The sequence below is a fragment of the Lingula anatina genome, chromosome 2, assembly GCF_051362555.1.
Source record: "Lingula anatina isolate TDL-2025a chromosome 2, LinAna3.0, whole genome shotgun sequence".
NCBI classification, from domain to species: domain Eukaryota; kingdom Metazoa; phylum Brachiopoda; class Lingulata; order Lingulida; family Lingulidae; genus Lingula; species Lingula anatina.
In genome coordinates this window covers 32,921,375-32,938,776 of record NC_141768.1, presented here as the reverse complement: position 1 = coordinate 32,938,776, position 17,402 = coordinate 32,921,375, and the positions used below count along the sequence as shown (strand labels likewise).

Here is a 17,402-nt window from a genome sequence, read left to right as displayed (position 1 = left end):
AAATATATCATATAGAATCAACTATAACTTTTTATTTGCTCTGAAAAGACATGTTTATCATATAAAAGCCAAAAATTGTTTGTTTTGAGTTTCTGATGAGTTAATTTTTGACTTGTCGTTAAGAACTTTTTTGTATCATGTACTCTCAAAGAGGTCACAGTGTGTCGCCTCCGTCGTCTCTTTGGCAAAAGTTGTTCGACCTTGAGCTGTTGCTTGTACCTTGCTCGTAGCTTCAACAACAAAATGGCAAGTGAAGAGGTAAGTTAATCAAAATATTATACGAATTTTCAGTTATTAATCATTAAAGGTAACTCTGCATATAACTGTCATCTTGCCAATTTGTAAACTCGCCGTTTATTTTTTTGGTTGAAAATTAGTGACCTTCAGCAACCGGCGAAATTGTCGTGTCCTTGGAGATAGGGGGAGTTTTGTGGAGTGTAGAATATTAGTGAATTAGAGGGCAAGAGTCATGGTCATGGGTCTGATAGGCTTCTAAATGATGCAGATGTATTTTCTTTACAAACCGACAATTCCTTGATTAGATATCTTATGAAAAAATTCCAGCGAACGCTTTGTAAATTGAGGTGACATTGAAACTCCCGACATTGAGCTTTTGAATGTGACCCACAGATTTTTCGCCGTGTACACATGCACGCTGTCGGCAAATGTTGAATTTTGCAGAAGTTTAAACACGTGGCATTGTTGAAGACATGCATATAATTTATGAAACTTGATTGTCATCATGTGCCGTGGCAAGAGTTTTTAATTTTTATTTATTTTGCAATATGCGACATCATGCACAGTAACAATTAACACTATATATATGCTCATTGATACAATTGGTATTGATAAGTCTAATGATTTGAATCACATCAGTACATAAAGTGAAAGTTATATAAGGTTTTGCAGCTTTGAATGCTTTTACCTCCAAATTTCACATTAGGATTTCCCTCTAGATGTGCAAAGGTGATATTAAATTTATCCCATTTCTTGTTATTTCATTTATCTAGATTTAGAAATTGTCAAAAATACTATCCCCACTTCCTTATTAGTTTAAACCCTATTGCTGTTAATTAAAATATTATAAAATCAGGGGCGGATCCAGAGATATTGTCTGACAGTCTTCCAAATTATTTTTGTTAATCCATCCTCCATTTTTGACCGTCTTCCGACAGAAAATATTAGATACCCGTCAATGTAAACTTTAAAATCTGACCGTCTTCCGGAAGACCCAGAAGATGGCCTAAATCCGCCCCTGATAAAATGCTGTAATATTTTGACACCTTTAAAGGAGTGATCAGGGTGAAATCGAAATTATTGATATGGATTGGCTCCCAAGGGTCATAAAAACCATTATGTGTGAGTAAATGCCAGTGAAGTATACTTAAAACATTAACTTAGTTGGAGATTGGTCAAGGGCATTTGTAGGATAACACGCTCTAGCAATGTGACCTTGTATGCCACATGGTCATATCATTCTATTGGTGACCTTTGTATAAAGTGCTCATGAATGTATATTCTTATTGAGAATTCCTTAAAATACATAAATCCAATACTGAAAAAGATATCACAACACAATGCAGATTTTTGGGTCATTTACCAAATGTACTGAACTTTCTTCAACTTTTTTTATGTTGAATATTTTTATATTGTTGATGAGCATTATCATGTATTAGTGGAAGTTAAAATGGTTCAGTAAAAACAGTTGGTCATTGTCTGAATAAATGAAACACACTGATCAAGATGTTTGAATATATTGTCTTACAGAGCAAAAAAAAAAGTTTGGCTGGCTTGGGGAAGGAGTTAAAAGTGTGTGTGTGTGTGTAAAAAGGGGGAGGCACATGGCCTGCTATGCCCCCCCCCCCCCCAGCCCCATTGGCACTATCAGAGTTATGAACCCCTGCACAGGGAATACATAATTGAGGTTTAACTTGAGGTCATTTAAAATATATATTATAATTAAAGGTTTCATTTCTTGCAGGTTATTACAGTACTTGTTACTGGTGCTGCAGGCCAGATTGCATATTCCCTTCTGCTCCCAATAGCTAAGGGAGATGTCTTTGGTAGAGACAAGGCAAGCATTATATAGTATTAGCTAATAAATAAATTTTAATGAATTCTTATTATAAATTGAATTAATTCATATTAAAATACACAGATATTTTCCATTTTAATATGGAGATAGATATATACTTTGTGGAGAATAATGTAAACAGCTGTTATACTGGTGAGTAATACACAGTTAATCAATATGTAAAATTAGTAAAAAAAAAATCTAATGAAATATAGGACTGCAGGTCAAATAGCATATGTTGATTCATCTAGTAGTTATTTCAATCAGTATGATTAAGAATGGAATTTATATTTAATCTCATATTATTGGACACATGCTATAAGTGAGTGTCCAATATGAGATATAAATACATATTCTTTATTAATGGACTGTAAGACTTCATAATGTTTTAATTTCTATTTGTATAAGTTTTTCTGTTTTTGCATATTTTAGCCCGTTAAACTTGTGCTATTGGACATAACCCCAATGATGGCTGTGCTTAACGGGGTCGTGATGGAACTCACAGACTGCGCATTGCCTTTACTCAGAGGTAAGTAGTATGGGGAATTGTAACCAGTAAAGGATGCAGTTAAAGGTGTTTTGCAAAATTAAATAAATTACCTTCATTTGAACCTCTAGACTTGAATAATGGCCGAATTTAATCTATTGCAGAGGTTGTTGCAACTGATGATGAAAGCGTAGCATTCAAAGATGTGGATGTGGCATTGTTGGTTGGTGCTATGCCACGCCGTGAGGGAATGGAAAGAAAGGACCTTCTAGCTGCTAATGTCAAGATTTTCAAATCCCAGGGTCTTGCTCTTGATAAATTTGCCAAGAAAACTGTCAAGGTATGTTTTTTTAATGATGTGGGGTTTATTTTACCCATAGCATAGAATCTTCCTTTTCATAGTCATCAGTGTTATATTCATTTTGAAATTTGGTATAGAGATGAGTCAGGTATATAACTTTTATTTGGTTCACAAGAAATGTACAAGATGCTAAGTAAATGTGGACATGCACAATTGATAGCTATATGTTAAGATAAGATGTATGTAGGAATGTTCAGAAGTCTTAAAATTTGGCTTGAAATAAAGATATGTTTCAGTCATCTAGAAATTTGCCTCATTTTCTTGAATTTGTTTCACATCTTTTCCAGGTTGTGGTAGTTGGTAATCCGGCCAATACCAACTGCTTTGTTTGTGCAAAGTTTGCTCCTTCCATTCCGCGTGAGAACTTCTCATGTCTTACCAGGTTGGACCAAAGTCGAGCTCAGGCACAGGTTATTACGATTAATGACAATTTTTTAACATTATACCAAATTAAGTTATTCTACACAGACTTAAACTGACACCTTATCAGCTTATCATGCCACACCTTGTCGTTTAAAGTAGAGATTTTTTAATAGGTTTTATTTATGTGATTTACAGATTGCAGCTCGAGTGGAGGGTGTTGCTGCTCAGGATGTGAGCAGGGTTGTTATATGGGGGAACCACTCTTCTACTCAGTACCCTGATGTCCGCCATGCTGTCATCTCGAAGGATGGGCAGCAAATTGGTGTTCAGGATGCCGTCAAGGATGACAGTTGGCTGAAGAATGAATTCATCAAGGTACAAAAATGTTCTTTTAGTTATGGCAATAAATGGTAGAGAAAGGCAATAATACCCATCTATAAATTTTGACAATTTTAAGGATATTGTTACGCTTCACCCAAAACTCCTTGTTTACTGCCTTACATACATTCTTTTGGGTAATAAATAAATCTTCAGTGTTAAGTGACTAAATTAATTTATGTTTACATGTTTCATCTTATGGGTGACATCATAATTGTGGTTGTGGGGTAAAAACTGAATAATCAGTTTCACAAATTTCTCTTTTACCTGAGCACCCATGATCACTATTTTTAATGACACCAGTTAGTACTACGAAGCCCTGCCAGCAATTTCCTCAAAAGTCTTAGTACAGATTTTATTGTTGATAAAGCAAAATAATGCCTTTGTTCAATCAAAATCTGTATTTAGAGGTTCATAACTCCAAGACAAAAGCCTTTAAACCAAAATGCTGGCATAGGATTGTAGCTCATACACTTGCGGTCCACTATACCAATTTTCGTGACAAAATCTTGTTCAGGGATGGAGTTATGCCCCATACCAATTGCTATCTCACCTCAAAATAAAAATGTTAAATCGAGGATTACAGCTTTGAGACGCCCATGCTTATACATTGCACAAAAAAATATAAATGCCAATATTTTATTTTTTTAAGGGTTTTTTTTAGTTGTTTTAAATCAGCACAAAGTAAGATGCGTTATTGAATAATTAGATGCAGCAAAAACTCATTTTTGGTATTTCGATGATGATAAAGGGTTACAACATCCTTAAGCAATTGCTGAAGTGTTATTTACATTTTTTTAACAATGTTTTTTATTTATCAGAAAAATGTATTATAAAACAATATTTAGAATCTATGCAGACCAATGTTTTGTATCTTTAATATATGTCCACCATGGATTGCATGAATGAAAAAAGTTGCTCTGAAAGTTTGACATCCATGTTTTCACTCTCTCCAGACTGTCCAGACACGTGGTGCTGCAGTAATAAAGGCACGCAAGCTGTCCAGTGCAATGTCGGCTGCCAATGCCATTTGTGATCACATGAGAGACTGGTGGCATGGAACTCCAGAGGTGATTTTTTTTTTTTTTTTTTTTTTGTGAAGTTCTAATATGCATCACACGGATGGCAATGAATTGATCTTAATTGTCTTTGTGTAACTGTTAACATTTGAGGAATCTTAAACCAAGAAATGCTTTTCTGGTTGGTAACATGTGTAACAATGTTGAGTCAAACACTGATGTCAAAACAAAACAATTTTCCCTTTTTCCCCTGTGTTACTCTGTTAAAATGGTATAAACAAAATTTTGTGTAGGAATCCAAATTTAACTTATTTTTGTTTTTAGGGCAAATGGGTGTCCATGGGAGTCTCCTCTAGTGGTGCCTATGGAATTGAACCTGAGCTGATCTACAGCTTCCCAGTCACAATAGATAAAGGTCGCAATTGGAAGATTGTTGAGGGCCTTCCCATTGACGACTTCTCCAGAGATAAGATGGATAAGACCATGAAGGAGCTCCAAGAAGAACGCAGCACTGCACTGGAAACAGTTAAAGACTGACTTGTGAACAAAATGTCGAATCTCTGAGATATTAATGTTAAATTAGATGGTCACTGATTTTAACCACAGTAAATTTGAATTTGTCATGAGAGCATATTAGATGTGTTAGGTGCATAATTCTGCAAGATAATAAGCTTCTAGGTTTATAACAACTTATTAAGATATTGATCAACTGTCGTATATTTATCTTCACATTCATGACAGCGTATATTTGAATGTGTAAGGTTTTATGGTAAAACAAGAATTGTCTTAAGCAATTGATACTTATTCTACTGATAAAGGACGTGAAATGGACTTGTATAGCAGAAAAATCATGCTAGAAGCAAATCTTTGATGTACTTTCTCGTCAGGTTAGGAGATTGGCTATGAAAAGATCGATACTGAACGGGACTAGTTCTGCAGTAAACAATTTGATGTACTGGCAGGTACACAGAATAACGTATATTGGCTTGTGAAATTGGGGACAATTATTGATGTTATTTTGTTTGCAAGTGTTGCAACTGCTTACTGATCAACGGTGTAATTTGTCAGTTTAAGCTATTAATAAAAATAATTAGAAAAAATGGAGGGATTGTTGTGTGTGCATGTGGATTAAAAATTTTAACTCTTACAATAATTGGCATCAAATTCTTCACTGAACTTGACTTTAAAAACTTGAGCACTGTAAATATACAACCACAATTGAATTCCCGTTTTAGAACAATATATCTAAACTGGCATTTTTCTATAGAATCTCTTCCATTCAAAAGGCTCTAGAACAGTGGCTTATGCAAATAAATATGGAAAACGTCAGTCTTTACACTAAATATTTTACTTCCTGTGACACCCATTTCAACTTCTTATTTTTGGTCATTAAATTAGTTTTTTATTGTCTTTATCCTCCATAGGCAGGAATTCCTACATTGTATATGGTACAGAAAAGTGTCTTGTCTGGCACAGTCATTACTTCATCCTCTTGGCTAAAATGTCATTCTCCATGTTGGCATTCTAATCTTGCAAAACTGTATCAAGTGGGAAGTCTACATTTGTCTGGTATTTTGAATCTGAAATTTAAAATATGAGAAAAATAATAATTGAAATTGATCTTAAAAAAAGAAAAGACCACTGTTTACTTTCAAGGTGAAAAAGACGACTAAAATAACTTTATATCCTGGTTTAATGTAGACTTTAGAGTCATTGCTTGTTTGTTTGTTTGTTAGTTTTTATTTATTTATTTAATATTTAACATTTGGTGGAACATTATTCGTAATTTCTTTTGGGCTTACATACCAGTACGTACAGGCTATTATCAAAGAAAAGGTCCTTTGAAGGATTATGAAATACCTACCTTTGTGCAGCATCTTCTGTATAGAGCAACTGTTCTGAATAATATTCAAACAAAAGGTTCTTGTCTGTGAGATACTGATGTTGATGTATAAAATCTTCAAATGTAGTTTCTGTTTCCCTGCTCTGTTCCATAGCATGACTAATCATGTTGATATAGAACATGGTAATAGTTTCATGGTAACCTCTTGAAATCTGAAAAAAATTAATCAAATAATTAAAAATATTGCCATAATATGTGAAATAATCTACACCTGATGAAAAGAGGACATCTTTCAAGATATTTGTGGCAAATGCCTGTATTTATATTAAAATGGTAGTGGTTTATAACTTATGCAACTTGCAAATTAGCATGCCATGTCTGAAACATATGAAATTCAATAGCTGAGAAAAAATAAGGCCAAGCACGGAGGCTAATAGTGACATGACAAGGTAATGATCAGAAAAGTGCCTTTATACAGAGTGCTTCATATAGGGTAAATGGACATTGTTCTAAGTACGGTAAAGTATCAGAAATGCACAAAAATCTGTGTTAATGGGGCACTTCTGGCTGAAAAAATTTGATCGTTTGCCTTGAATGAATTATTTAGTCTGATGTAATAATTGAAAAATAAAATCATCAGAATAAAAATGAAAATGAAGAAAAAAATTTATACCATTAATTAGTTAAAGATTCCCCTGGGGTTTGACTTTGAGGTCATTTGGGACCTCAGCTGTGCTGAAACATGGGGGCCATTTTCTACATAAAAGCCAATGGTCCCCAAAATTCTTACAAAGTAACAAACACTAATTAACAATTTAATGAACAGATTAAGGTGGAACTTACTAAATGTTTGTGTCTCTCATTATACTCTTTGATACCTTTCCTACAAAAAAAGCACAATAATATTTAGCATGTATCATAATTGTTAAGGACAAAAAGTACAGATTAATGAAATTGAAAAGTAAAGTTAAATAGTTCAATTAAGACCAAACAAGGACCTTGCTTGTCATGTGGTAATGTAAAGCAAAGTTAACTAAAACAGCAATTTTTAAAAAAACACTTTCCAACTTAAATATCAAAATTATTTAAATTATTTTTTACTTCAACGCTGTCCAGAAACTTGGAATATCTTAAGTAAAAAGTATTTGAACAAGTCCTGTTTGAAAAATGTGACTTTTTGAGGGGGGCAATTAAGTTTTACCCCACCCCCACCCCCTTCAAACACACACACACACACACACACACACACACAGCCTGAAAAAAAATATGCCAGGCCCTGTATTAAATATCACGTGCACCTACTTTATCAGAGGAATAGCTTCTTCTTTCCCCCATTCTCTTATATAATTCCAAGCCATGCGCAAATGGGCTTCATGTGTCCAGTCTTCAAATGGTAATGTCTTGTCTTCAAAGGCATGCATAAATACTTCATCTCCAATCGTTCTGTATTTCCTAGGTTATAAAAAGTACACATTTTTATTATCCAAAAAAATTTATAATAACACATGAGTACAACAAAGCATTTATTAATGTATCCAAAAATAACATTAACCCACAATACTTAATATGACAGCCCAATCAGGAGTGCAATAAAGGCATCTGTTTATGCCATGCAGCCTACAGGGGGTATCTACCCTCTACCAGGGCCACAAATTGATTTTTCACTAGATATTCATAGATAAGGTCTCTTACTAAAACGGTCAGTCTTCTAACTGTTCATAGAGAACAAAATGGCCACCTATTTATCTAAAGACATCTGTGAATATCTAGTGAAAAATCAATCTGTGGCCCTGGTAGAGGGTAGAGCCTACATTTACATTTTAACAACAATGAATGATACATCAATGATTCCCAACTATTCACTGCACAGTTTGTAATATGGCATATATATATATATAATGCACCATTGACAGTCCCCAATACAGATCAAATAAAAATGTTACATCATATGTAAATTGCAGGAGAAGATCTAAAGTTATAATTTCCTTAATATGGTGAGAGAGGGTAAGTAAAAAAAAAAAAAAAAAAAACAGAGAAATGCTTGTCCTTTAATTATAAAAAAGTTCACACTTCAAATTATACATTATGCCATGGACCCAGGCTCTGTGTGTGCTCCACATTGCTGCCAAAACTGAATTGAGACTTATGATTGGTCTATTGGAGTCAAAAAAATTACCAAACACAACAAAACAGAAATGCATTTTAATACTTAAAAGTATCATTATCATTAATATTACAAAAAAAACTACTTCTGAAATTAAATTACATGCCTTTAACATGTTGTTTTTACTTTCAAATAACATCTATTTCTTAAAAAAACACATAAAACATAAATTAACATTGTGTAATAGTGGTCTCACCATTTAAACTGTATGTGCATTTCATTCATTGGAACAAAATGTTACAAAATAAATACATTTGATACCTTCTGTAATATAACATTGGCTCTCCTATTTCTGTACTTGTAGAGGTTTCTAATAGTTCTCCATAGAATACATTGTGATCTCCTATCTGATGTACAGAATGCAATTTACATTGCAGGATTGCCAATGCACCATTTATCAGAGGAGTGCCCTAGAAGTAGATCACAAAAGTACCTGTAGCAAATACAATTTTAAAAAACAACAAATAAACCTGAGACATGTCTAAACCTAAACTCTAAGTTTCCTGGAATATACTTTGTGCAGCACATGTATTTGCACAAAGTGCACTTCACCATCTCACACACACACACACACACACACACACCATCACACACACACACGAAAAAAAAAAAGAAAAGAAATTAACATGAGAACAAATATTCATCAGCTTGGGATATATTAATAATAAATTCTGGGATGTTAATCAGGAACATCAACTCATAAATAATTTGCTTGTGAACAAATTATCTGTAATATTTTTTCACATGATCATCCTGATATTGAATTGCATTATCATCTTCTCTTAGTATGTATAGTGTGATACCTTGATTCCAGATTCATGTATAACTGTTCCAAACTGGTCGACACCATCTTTTGCTGGAGTTGAAAAATGAACACTAAGCTTGATCTGAAATATAAAATATATGTCAATATTATTATACAAACACACAGACTGACACATGCACATACATACATACATACATACATACATACATACATACATACATACATACATACATACAGAAAATGAATGGTTAGCTTGATCTAAAATATGATATTTACATGTATCAATACTATATTTCACACATACAAATACAAACACACATTAGAATTTAGTCATGTTTACACTAGTGTGGAAAAAGTTCCATTGCTAAAATTTCATAAATGTTTTCAGTTCCTATAACCATCATTTCTTCATTGGAACAGTCAATTCTTAAAAACTGGTCCCATTAAGGGCTAGTACCTGTTGGCTAAGGAGTTTTTGGCACATACTGTATGAGGACCAATCACTGACTTCAACCACTTCAACAGCCATTTCAAAAACAAATGGTTTATCAAATCTAAATTCACTGATAAAAATTATTACAACAAAAAATATCTTACCTGATTTTTGGCTAACACATTTACTGCAAAATAATTTGATTGAAGTAGTGTATTGTGGAAACGACTGAAACACAAATAAAAATAATAAAACCCCAGAGTTAATCAAAATACATTATTTTCCATCAAATTACAAATTAATATAGTCATCATAATGTATTATAAGAATGAATCCCCAACATTTTGTTCCATAACTTCGCTTACAGTACCAGGCCTCCCAGACAGCTATGATGCATAACCATGAAACCCTAAAAAATCCCAAAAACCCCGCCACAAAATCTTATCTGGAGTACAACTCACACATGTATTGGACTGCATTTTTATTCTAATATCTTATTATTTATAACTGTATATTGCATACTTTTGTAACTTGCAAAATGATCAAAAATTGAATCAAAACTGAAGTTTTAAAATATCTTCACTGTCTGTACCTTGGATTGTTGACACAGACTGACACTATAGGTGGTTCTAGTGAAGTACTTGTGAAAGAGCTGCATGTTAAGCCTCTTTTGGTCCAGCTGTGAGATTTATCATCATACGCTGCTGTTGTCACTACCACCACTGTAAATTTAAGAAATTAAATAAAATTATTCTGCCAATAGCTGTGACAAGTTAAACTCCATAACATATTCACAACTAATATATCAATAAAAAGTTAGTCTTCAATTATCAACTTTATTTTGTGAGACTCTTTTCCAGTTGATATTCATGTTAACAATTCACAAATATTTAACTGTAGCATTTGTTCATCTTGTAAAATCATTTGAGCCGAGTTTAAATTCTTACCTGGTTGTGGTACTAATCTCATTACACTCCTTAACTTGTCTCCTTCTTTACTAGTGTCTCTGGTAGCATTTTTCACCACTTCTTTCACTTGCACTGAATATAATAAAGTATAATAAAGTTATAAACTTATAAAGGTAGCAAAAATTAAGCAAATACATTTTTCCATATATATTACACACACAAATATGATGCTGTAAAACACGAATTTTAGCTCTTTTAGCTCTCATCAGTTTAATATTTCTGCTTGGGGTGGTTTCTGCTTCTGTTGCTTAAAAATGATTTTTAGGACTTTACATTAAGGTGTGTCATGTTGTTGTCTTGGCGTAAAGCATTTCTTTGCTCTCCATGATCATTAATTTGCATAATAATTGATATGATAGCCCAACACCAAACTAAAAACTGATTTAATAATATAATAATAATTTTATTGAGCACTAAAACGTTTCAGTACATTTTGCAGGCCCTCTAAACTACTTGTATATAGATACATTTAGTACAATCTAGACCTATTATCACAATAAAAATAAATAAATAATAATAATAATAATAATAATAATAATAATAATAAGATAAAAAATACCTATATTACATAATGACAATTACATTGTTCTGTATTGTGGTAGACTTGCTCATTATTATTGACAGGCTAGTCTTTTTTTAAATGTTTGTTGGATGAAGTGACACACGGTTTTTAGGGGGTGTTCACTTTGAGGATTGAGAAGCCAGGCAAGTTTTTCTAAATCAGATGACATTTGCGGCGGTATCATTTTTATCATTTTTTTCTCTTTCGTTCACATGCTCATTACATTTTAGTAGGAAATGCACTTCTGTTTCAACATCATTGCAATGTGGACATATTCGGTTTTCTACTGTTTTTTTGGGTTTTGTGTAGCGACCTCTTTCAATTTCTAGGTCATGGTCACTGATTCGAAATTTTGCAAGTGTTTTTATTTCTTTTAGAGGGACTTTCATTGTGAGATAATTTTCTGGAGTGTAGGATTTCTTTATTGCTTTATAAGTTCTTAGTTTGCTTTTATTGTCACTGTGCAGATCGGTCCAAAAAAGTTCTTCAATTTTTTTAATAACATTTACTTGAAGTAAGTTTGGGTCTACAGTGTTTAGATCTGTTGACAGTCCCCAGAGGTCTATAAAAGTTTTCAGAGAGCTTGACCAGCTAGGCCCTTTTAAATGGATTTCTCTTTCATAGATTTGTTTCACGATTCTATTTGGAGCAAGTTCTTTGAAATGAATTTGGTACTGAATACAATATCTGTGTAGAGTGGCAGCCTTCCAAGTTCTGCCCTACTTGCATTGTTGCTTGCATATTTCCGTACACCAAGAGCCCACTTACACGTTTTTAGATGGAGCTGCTCAAAAGGCATTTTATTAATTTTTTGGAGGGAGATTTTCTTATCTTTAAATAGCTCCTCTGCCCAAACTTCACAACCATAGAGTAAGATTGGCTTGATGGTTTTATCAAAGAGTTTCATGTATAGTAGGGGAGAAGATATTTGGTGTGAGGAAAGTGCTGTTTTCAGTGCAAAAGATGCTTTCATTGCATTTTGTTTCAGGTTTTCAATTGCTTTTTTTAAAGACCCTGTGTTTGTGAAGGTTATTCCTAAGTATGTGAAATTCTTCCAGATTCTATGATTTTGTTATTTATATAAAAGTTAATATTCTTGTCTAGTTTCCCTTGTTTGTTAAAGATGACAACTTTTGACTTTTTCTCATTTACCTGAAGCTTCCATTTTCTGCAATATGTTTGAAGTGCTAATAAGTGGCCTTGCAGTCCTTCCTTGCTAGTTGATAACAGGACAAGGTCATCTGCATAGAGGATGTGGTTTAGGCCATCAACTGAGCAGTCCTTATTTTTGTTCTTAAAGATTTCTTTAAATTACATACACATCTACTAAATTTTTATAGTAATGATTTAGTATACAGTATAAACTACTAACAAGGCAGCAAAGCTGTCAAATGTACAGACAAAAAACAGAAAAAAAAAGATGCAAAATAGGTCATTTTGTCAATTTTGATGCAATAATAAATAATGCTTATAATAGCACAGTCAGTCAACACTGATTTTTAATCATGCACAACAGGTAAAATGGTCAATAACAGGAGCAGATCAAGAGATATTTTCTGACAGTATTCCAAGGTATCTTTGTTGATCCATCCTCCATTTTGATGGTCTTCCAACAGAAACCCGTTAATATAAACTTTAAAGTCTGACTGTCTTCCAGGAGACCCAGAAGATGGTCTCAATCCACCCCTTCAATAAGATTACAGTTTCAGGACCATGAGAGTTAAAATTCACATGATGAAAGTCCCAATATATGAAAAATGATGACAGTGCATAAAATAATATTACAGTGTGTTTAAAGACATAAATACCAATACAACTGCTAATGTGGAAATACTGAAAATGTGCAGAGCCTCAGGTGGATGGGAGTTAAAAGTCACATCTTAAAAATGCCAGTGTTGGAGAAAAAATTTAAAAGAAAACAACAGAAATATAATCCCAATGAAGCTGCTATTCCCTGCTTCCTTATTATGGACACTATGTTATCTAGCAGAGAGCTTAACCTTTGGGAGTTTACAGGGAAATATCAACAAGTGTGCCTTACGAAATTTCATTTAATGGACAATTAATTAGGCAAATGAGTTTATAACACTGAACTTAGCCTAGTGAATACCCAAAGGGAATTTACAGACTGACCACACAAATTTGTCATCAAAGGTCTTCAGGCCCATAAGTCACACCTTAAGAAAAGCAGAAAACAATAATGCACAAAAACAGGAGACTGCCAATTCTGATGCAATAATACATTATGTTTAACTGCACAGTCAACATCAAATTTTAATTATGCACAACAGGTAACACTGATGAAAGTAAAAGCATAAGGCTTCAGGCCCATCAGAGTTCAAGTTTACAATAAGAAAGTGCCAGAATGAGAAAAATGAAAATTTCAAAAATGCATAAATTTAATAAAAATACAGAAAATGCACAGCACTTCTGGTGGATGGGAGTATAAAATCACATCTTGAAGATGCTAGTGTTTGAAAAATAATTTTAAAAAAATTTTAAATAAAACGTAAAAAATTCCAATAAAGCTGCTATTCAAACTTTTAATCTAGCTGTATTAACTTGATATTAATAACCCCACCAAGTTTGAGAAAAATAAAGCACTGTTATGCATCTATAGCATGTTGGCATAACACATTCTTTTTGTTGTAAATTATTTGCAATGTTAAACACCATTTATCTGCACAATTATCACCAAATCCTAATTTTGTGACACAGTTAAGAGAGCTAAACCTATGGGACTTTACAGGGAAATATCAAGGAGTGTTTTATGTAATCTCATTTAATGGTCAATTGAAAATTAATGAGTAGGCAAGTGACTTTATAGACCTTAATTTAATTAGGGATCACCCAAGGGACAATTTTAAAGACTGCTATCCATACAGTACCATCATATAGCACAAAGGTGTTGCATACATGCTGAAAAAAGTGAAAAAACAGCATTACTTCCCTAAAAGTGACCCGATCATGCTGATTTTCAAACTCGACCTGCGTATTATGAATATTCATTAGTTCTGCAAGTTTCAAACCAAAAGGTTAAATGGTTTTCCACTTATCATGTTATCAGTGTTGCATATATGATGAAAAAAGTGAAAAACAGCATAACTTCCCTAAAAATGACCCAATCATACTGATTTTCAAACTTGACCTGCATATTATAAATATTCATCAGTTCTGCAAGTTTCAAGCCAAAAGGTAAAATGATTTTTCACTTATCATGTTATCAGTGTTGCATATATGGTGAAAAAAGTGAAAAACAGCATAACTTCCCTAAAAAATGACCCGATCATGCTGATTTTCGAACTTGACCTGCGTATTATGAATATTCATCAGTTTTGTAAGTTTCAAGGGAAAAGGTAAAATGGTTTTCCACTTATCGTGTTATCGGTGCTGCATATATGCTGAAACAAGACAGCACTGTTCTGCAATGGGTTTACTTCCATTTTTAAAACACTTTTTTAACATAAAAAAAAATAAACAGTTTTCTACCATTTGTATATGATCAACTAAGAAAATTGATGAGATGGGAAAAATATCAATAGAATAGTGTTAAATGTCCAATTTCCTCCATTCTGAGATAATGAATATAGTAGATGATTGAATCTGACAAACTGCAATGATATTTGTTTATTTCCATTTTTGACACTTTATAACATAATACACAATAACAAGTTTACCATCATTTTTACATAATCAACTAACAATGTTATTAAGATGCAGGAAATGTCAAACAAACACTTTTACGTATCTTATTAGTTCAATAATGAGACTGTTAACATGCCTAACAATTGAATCTGAGGAAATAAGAAAAAACAGCATAACTTCTAAAAGAATGGCCCGATTATGCTGATTTTGGAACTCAACCTGCGTTTTAGTTAGTTTGACTACTCCTGTGAGTATAATGACAATTGGCCTATCTGTTTTTCTTATATTGTGTTATTAGCGTTGCATATATGTTGAAAGAAGTGAAAAAACAGCATAACTTCCCTAAAAATGGCCCGATCATGCTGATTTTCGAACTTTACCTGCGTATTATGAATATTCATCAGTTCTGTAAGTTTCAAGCCAAAAGGTAAAATGGTTTTCCATTTATGGTGTTATCGGTGCTGCATATATGCTGAAAAAAGAGAAAAAATAGCCTAAATTCACTAAAAATGACCCAATCACGCTGATTTTCGAACTTGACCTGCGTATTATAAATATTCATCAGATCTGTAAGTTTCAAGCCAAAAAGTAAAATGGTTTTCCACTTATCGTGTTATCGGTGCTGTTTATATGCTGAAAAAAGTGAAAAAACAGCATAAATTCCCTATAAGTGACCCGATCATGCTGATTTTCGAACTTGACCTGCGTATTATGAATATTCATCAGTTCTGTAAGTTTCAAGCCAAAAGGTAAAATGGTTTTCCACTTATCGTGTTATCGGTGCTGCATATATGCTGAAAAAAGTGAAAAAACAGCATAAATTCCTTATAAGTGAGCCGATCATGCTGATTTTCGAACTTGACCTGCGTATTATGAATATTCATCAGTTCCGTAAGTTTCAAGCCAAAAGAAAAAACAGTTTTCCACTTATCGTGTTATCGGTAAAAGTGCACGGCGACGGCGACGACGGCGACGGCGACGACAGACGCAGATGATGGCTATATGTACAGACACATCTGTGTCTGTACATAAAAAGAAGTTAGGAAACTAACACCTGCCATTTATGATGCAAAAGTTTCATACTGTAGTTGCCTATTATTATTAAATATTCACTTGTTACTGTTCAAAGACATTATTCTATATTGAATGACATTTCTACTTTAATTTATTTGCAATAAAAATAAAATTTGCATTTGTTCAAGACATTGTTAAACTTATTTTTGGGTAAAATGTGAATAAAATAGCTTGACCTGCTTTAAACTTCCCCAGGTTCATGCCCAAGTGAAAATTGAGGTTCTAAAGAATAGATATCATGCTTACTCATGTGAGTATTCATCATGAGAATCACACTGCAAGGGCAGTCACATCCCAATGACATACTATAGTTTGTCACCGCACGGCAACATGGAAAGACGGTGTCATTCAGGCTTATCAAATGCAGTCTTTGCCATACTGGAGGGGGCGTCTCGATAGTCCGAAGGTTCATTGGTCCGAAGGTTCATTGGTCCGAAAAGTGGTAACAAATACTGATCTTTTAATCAGGGGTTCATTGGTCCGAAGGTTCTATAGTGAACATTCGGACCAATGAACCTTCGGACTATTGAACCTTCGGACTATCGCTACGGCCCCATACTGGACACAGCCAGAAACCAAGAGGGAAGTCTTTCAGTAACTCACATGTACAGTTACAATTAATTTAGAATCGAGAACAGCAATGGCAGAATTTTTGTTATTGTATACATAAAATGTGCCAATTTTTGGGCATCCTTAGAGTAAAAGTATGGTTGATGACATACGGAATGACATATCAAGATATGGGACCTAGCAGTTGTCAGGGTATTTTTAAAACTTATCTGAATCTATAATATAAAATTTTAAGAGCGTCCACATCACGGTGGATCCTCAAACTGGTCGTCATTTAAGTTTTTGAGGCCTTGTCATGCGATTGCACATCCAATGTATATCAGAAACCATAATTAGGACTTAAACGCACATGTAAATCAGTAACATGTGCAGACGACAAAAAACTGCTGACATTGACAATCAATTTTGTTAAAACGTCTAGTATTATCAGTAAAAAAAATCGCACCTGTGGAACACATTCGGCATCTCAGATTCGATCTCATTAAGCCGCAACTTCCATTTTCGGCACCTGTGACATTTAGAAACCATCCTGTAACTCTGCCAAGTCGTCTCATGTTTCCTGAAGAAAATTCGTCTGAGTATTTGTACGACCTTGAGCTTTGCAACAGAGCCCAATTTATTTTCGGTGCTTTGTTCTAAGTTGATACAGCGGCAGTTTATAATTATTGAAATTTATATTAATCTGTTTAATTAAG

The 17,402-nt window shown here is 33.5% G+C and overlaps 2 protein-coding genes across 3 annotated transcripts; one reads left to right on the top strand and one right to left on the bottom strand.

The window, feature by feature from the left end:
* The first annotated feature begins 86 nt into the window (after window positions 1-86).
* On the top strand, window positions 87-5,786 carry LOC106154959 (malate dehydrogenase, cytoplasmic). The gene is made up of 8 exons (XM_013529532.2): window positions 87-258; window positions 1,982-2,074; window positions 2,507-2,603; window positions 2,726-2,901; window positions 3,210-3,332; window positions 3,481-3,660; window positions 4,620-4,733; window positions 5,007-5,786. Exons 1-8 carry the CDS (start codon window positions 244-246, stop codon window positions 5,217-5,219), a joined length of 1,011 nt encoding a protein of 336 aa, XP_013384986.1. The 5' UTR covers window positions 87-243; the 3' UTR covers window positions 5,220-5,786.
* A 45-nt stretch (window positions 5,787-5,831) lies between these two features.
* Window positions 5,832-17,328, bottom strand: LOC106154958 (uncharacterized). 2 transcript variants are annotated; one of them, XM_087007181.1, is made up of 11 exons: window positions 17,153-17,323; window positions 12,571-12,659; window positions 10,836-10,928; window positions 10,481-10,610; window positions 10,053-10,116; window positions 9,493-9,576; window positions 8,951-9,099; window positions 7,828-7,977; window positions 7,369-7,408; window positions 6,547-6,737; window positions 5,832-6,262 (listed from the first exon to the last, which is right to left on the bottom strand). In XM_087007181.1, exons 2-11 carry the CDS (start codon window positions 12,581-12,583, stop codon window positions 6,226-6,228), a joined length of 951 nt encoding a protein of 316 aa, XP_086863307.1. In that variant the 5' UTR covers window positions 12,584-12,659; window positions 17,153-17,323; the 3' UTR covers window positions 5,832-6,225. The 2 variants fall into 2 exon arrangements, with proteins under 2 accessions (XP_086863307.1, XP_086863306.1); XM_087007180.1 differs by lacking the exon at window positions 12,571-12,659 and having other exon boundaries at window positions 17,153-17,328.
* Between the last annotated feature and the right edge of the window lie 74 nt (window positions 17,329-17,402).

Coding starts and splice junctions, on each gene's coding strand:
- LOC106154959 (XM_013529532.2), top strand. Junction 2,604..2,725: donor CGCATTGCCTTTACTCAGAG/GTAAGTAGTATG, acceptor AATCTATTGCAG/AGGTTGTTGCAACTGATGAT. Junction 3,661..4,619: donor TGAAGAATGAATTCATCAAG/GTACAAAAATGT, acceptor CACTCTCTCCAG/ACTGTCCAGACACGTGGTGC.
- LOC106154958 (XM_087007180.1), bottom strand. CDS start 17,261: ATGAGACGACTTGGCAGAGTTACAGGATGGTTTCTAAATGTCACAGGT. Junction 9,577..10,052: donor ATGTGTTAGCCAAAAATCAG/GTAAGATATTTT, acceptor TTTATATTTCAG/ATCAAGCTTAGTGTTCATTT. Junction 9,100..9,492: donor TACATGAATCTGGAATCAAG/GTATCACACTAT, acceptor ATCTACTTCTAG/GGCACTCCTCTGATAAATGG.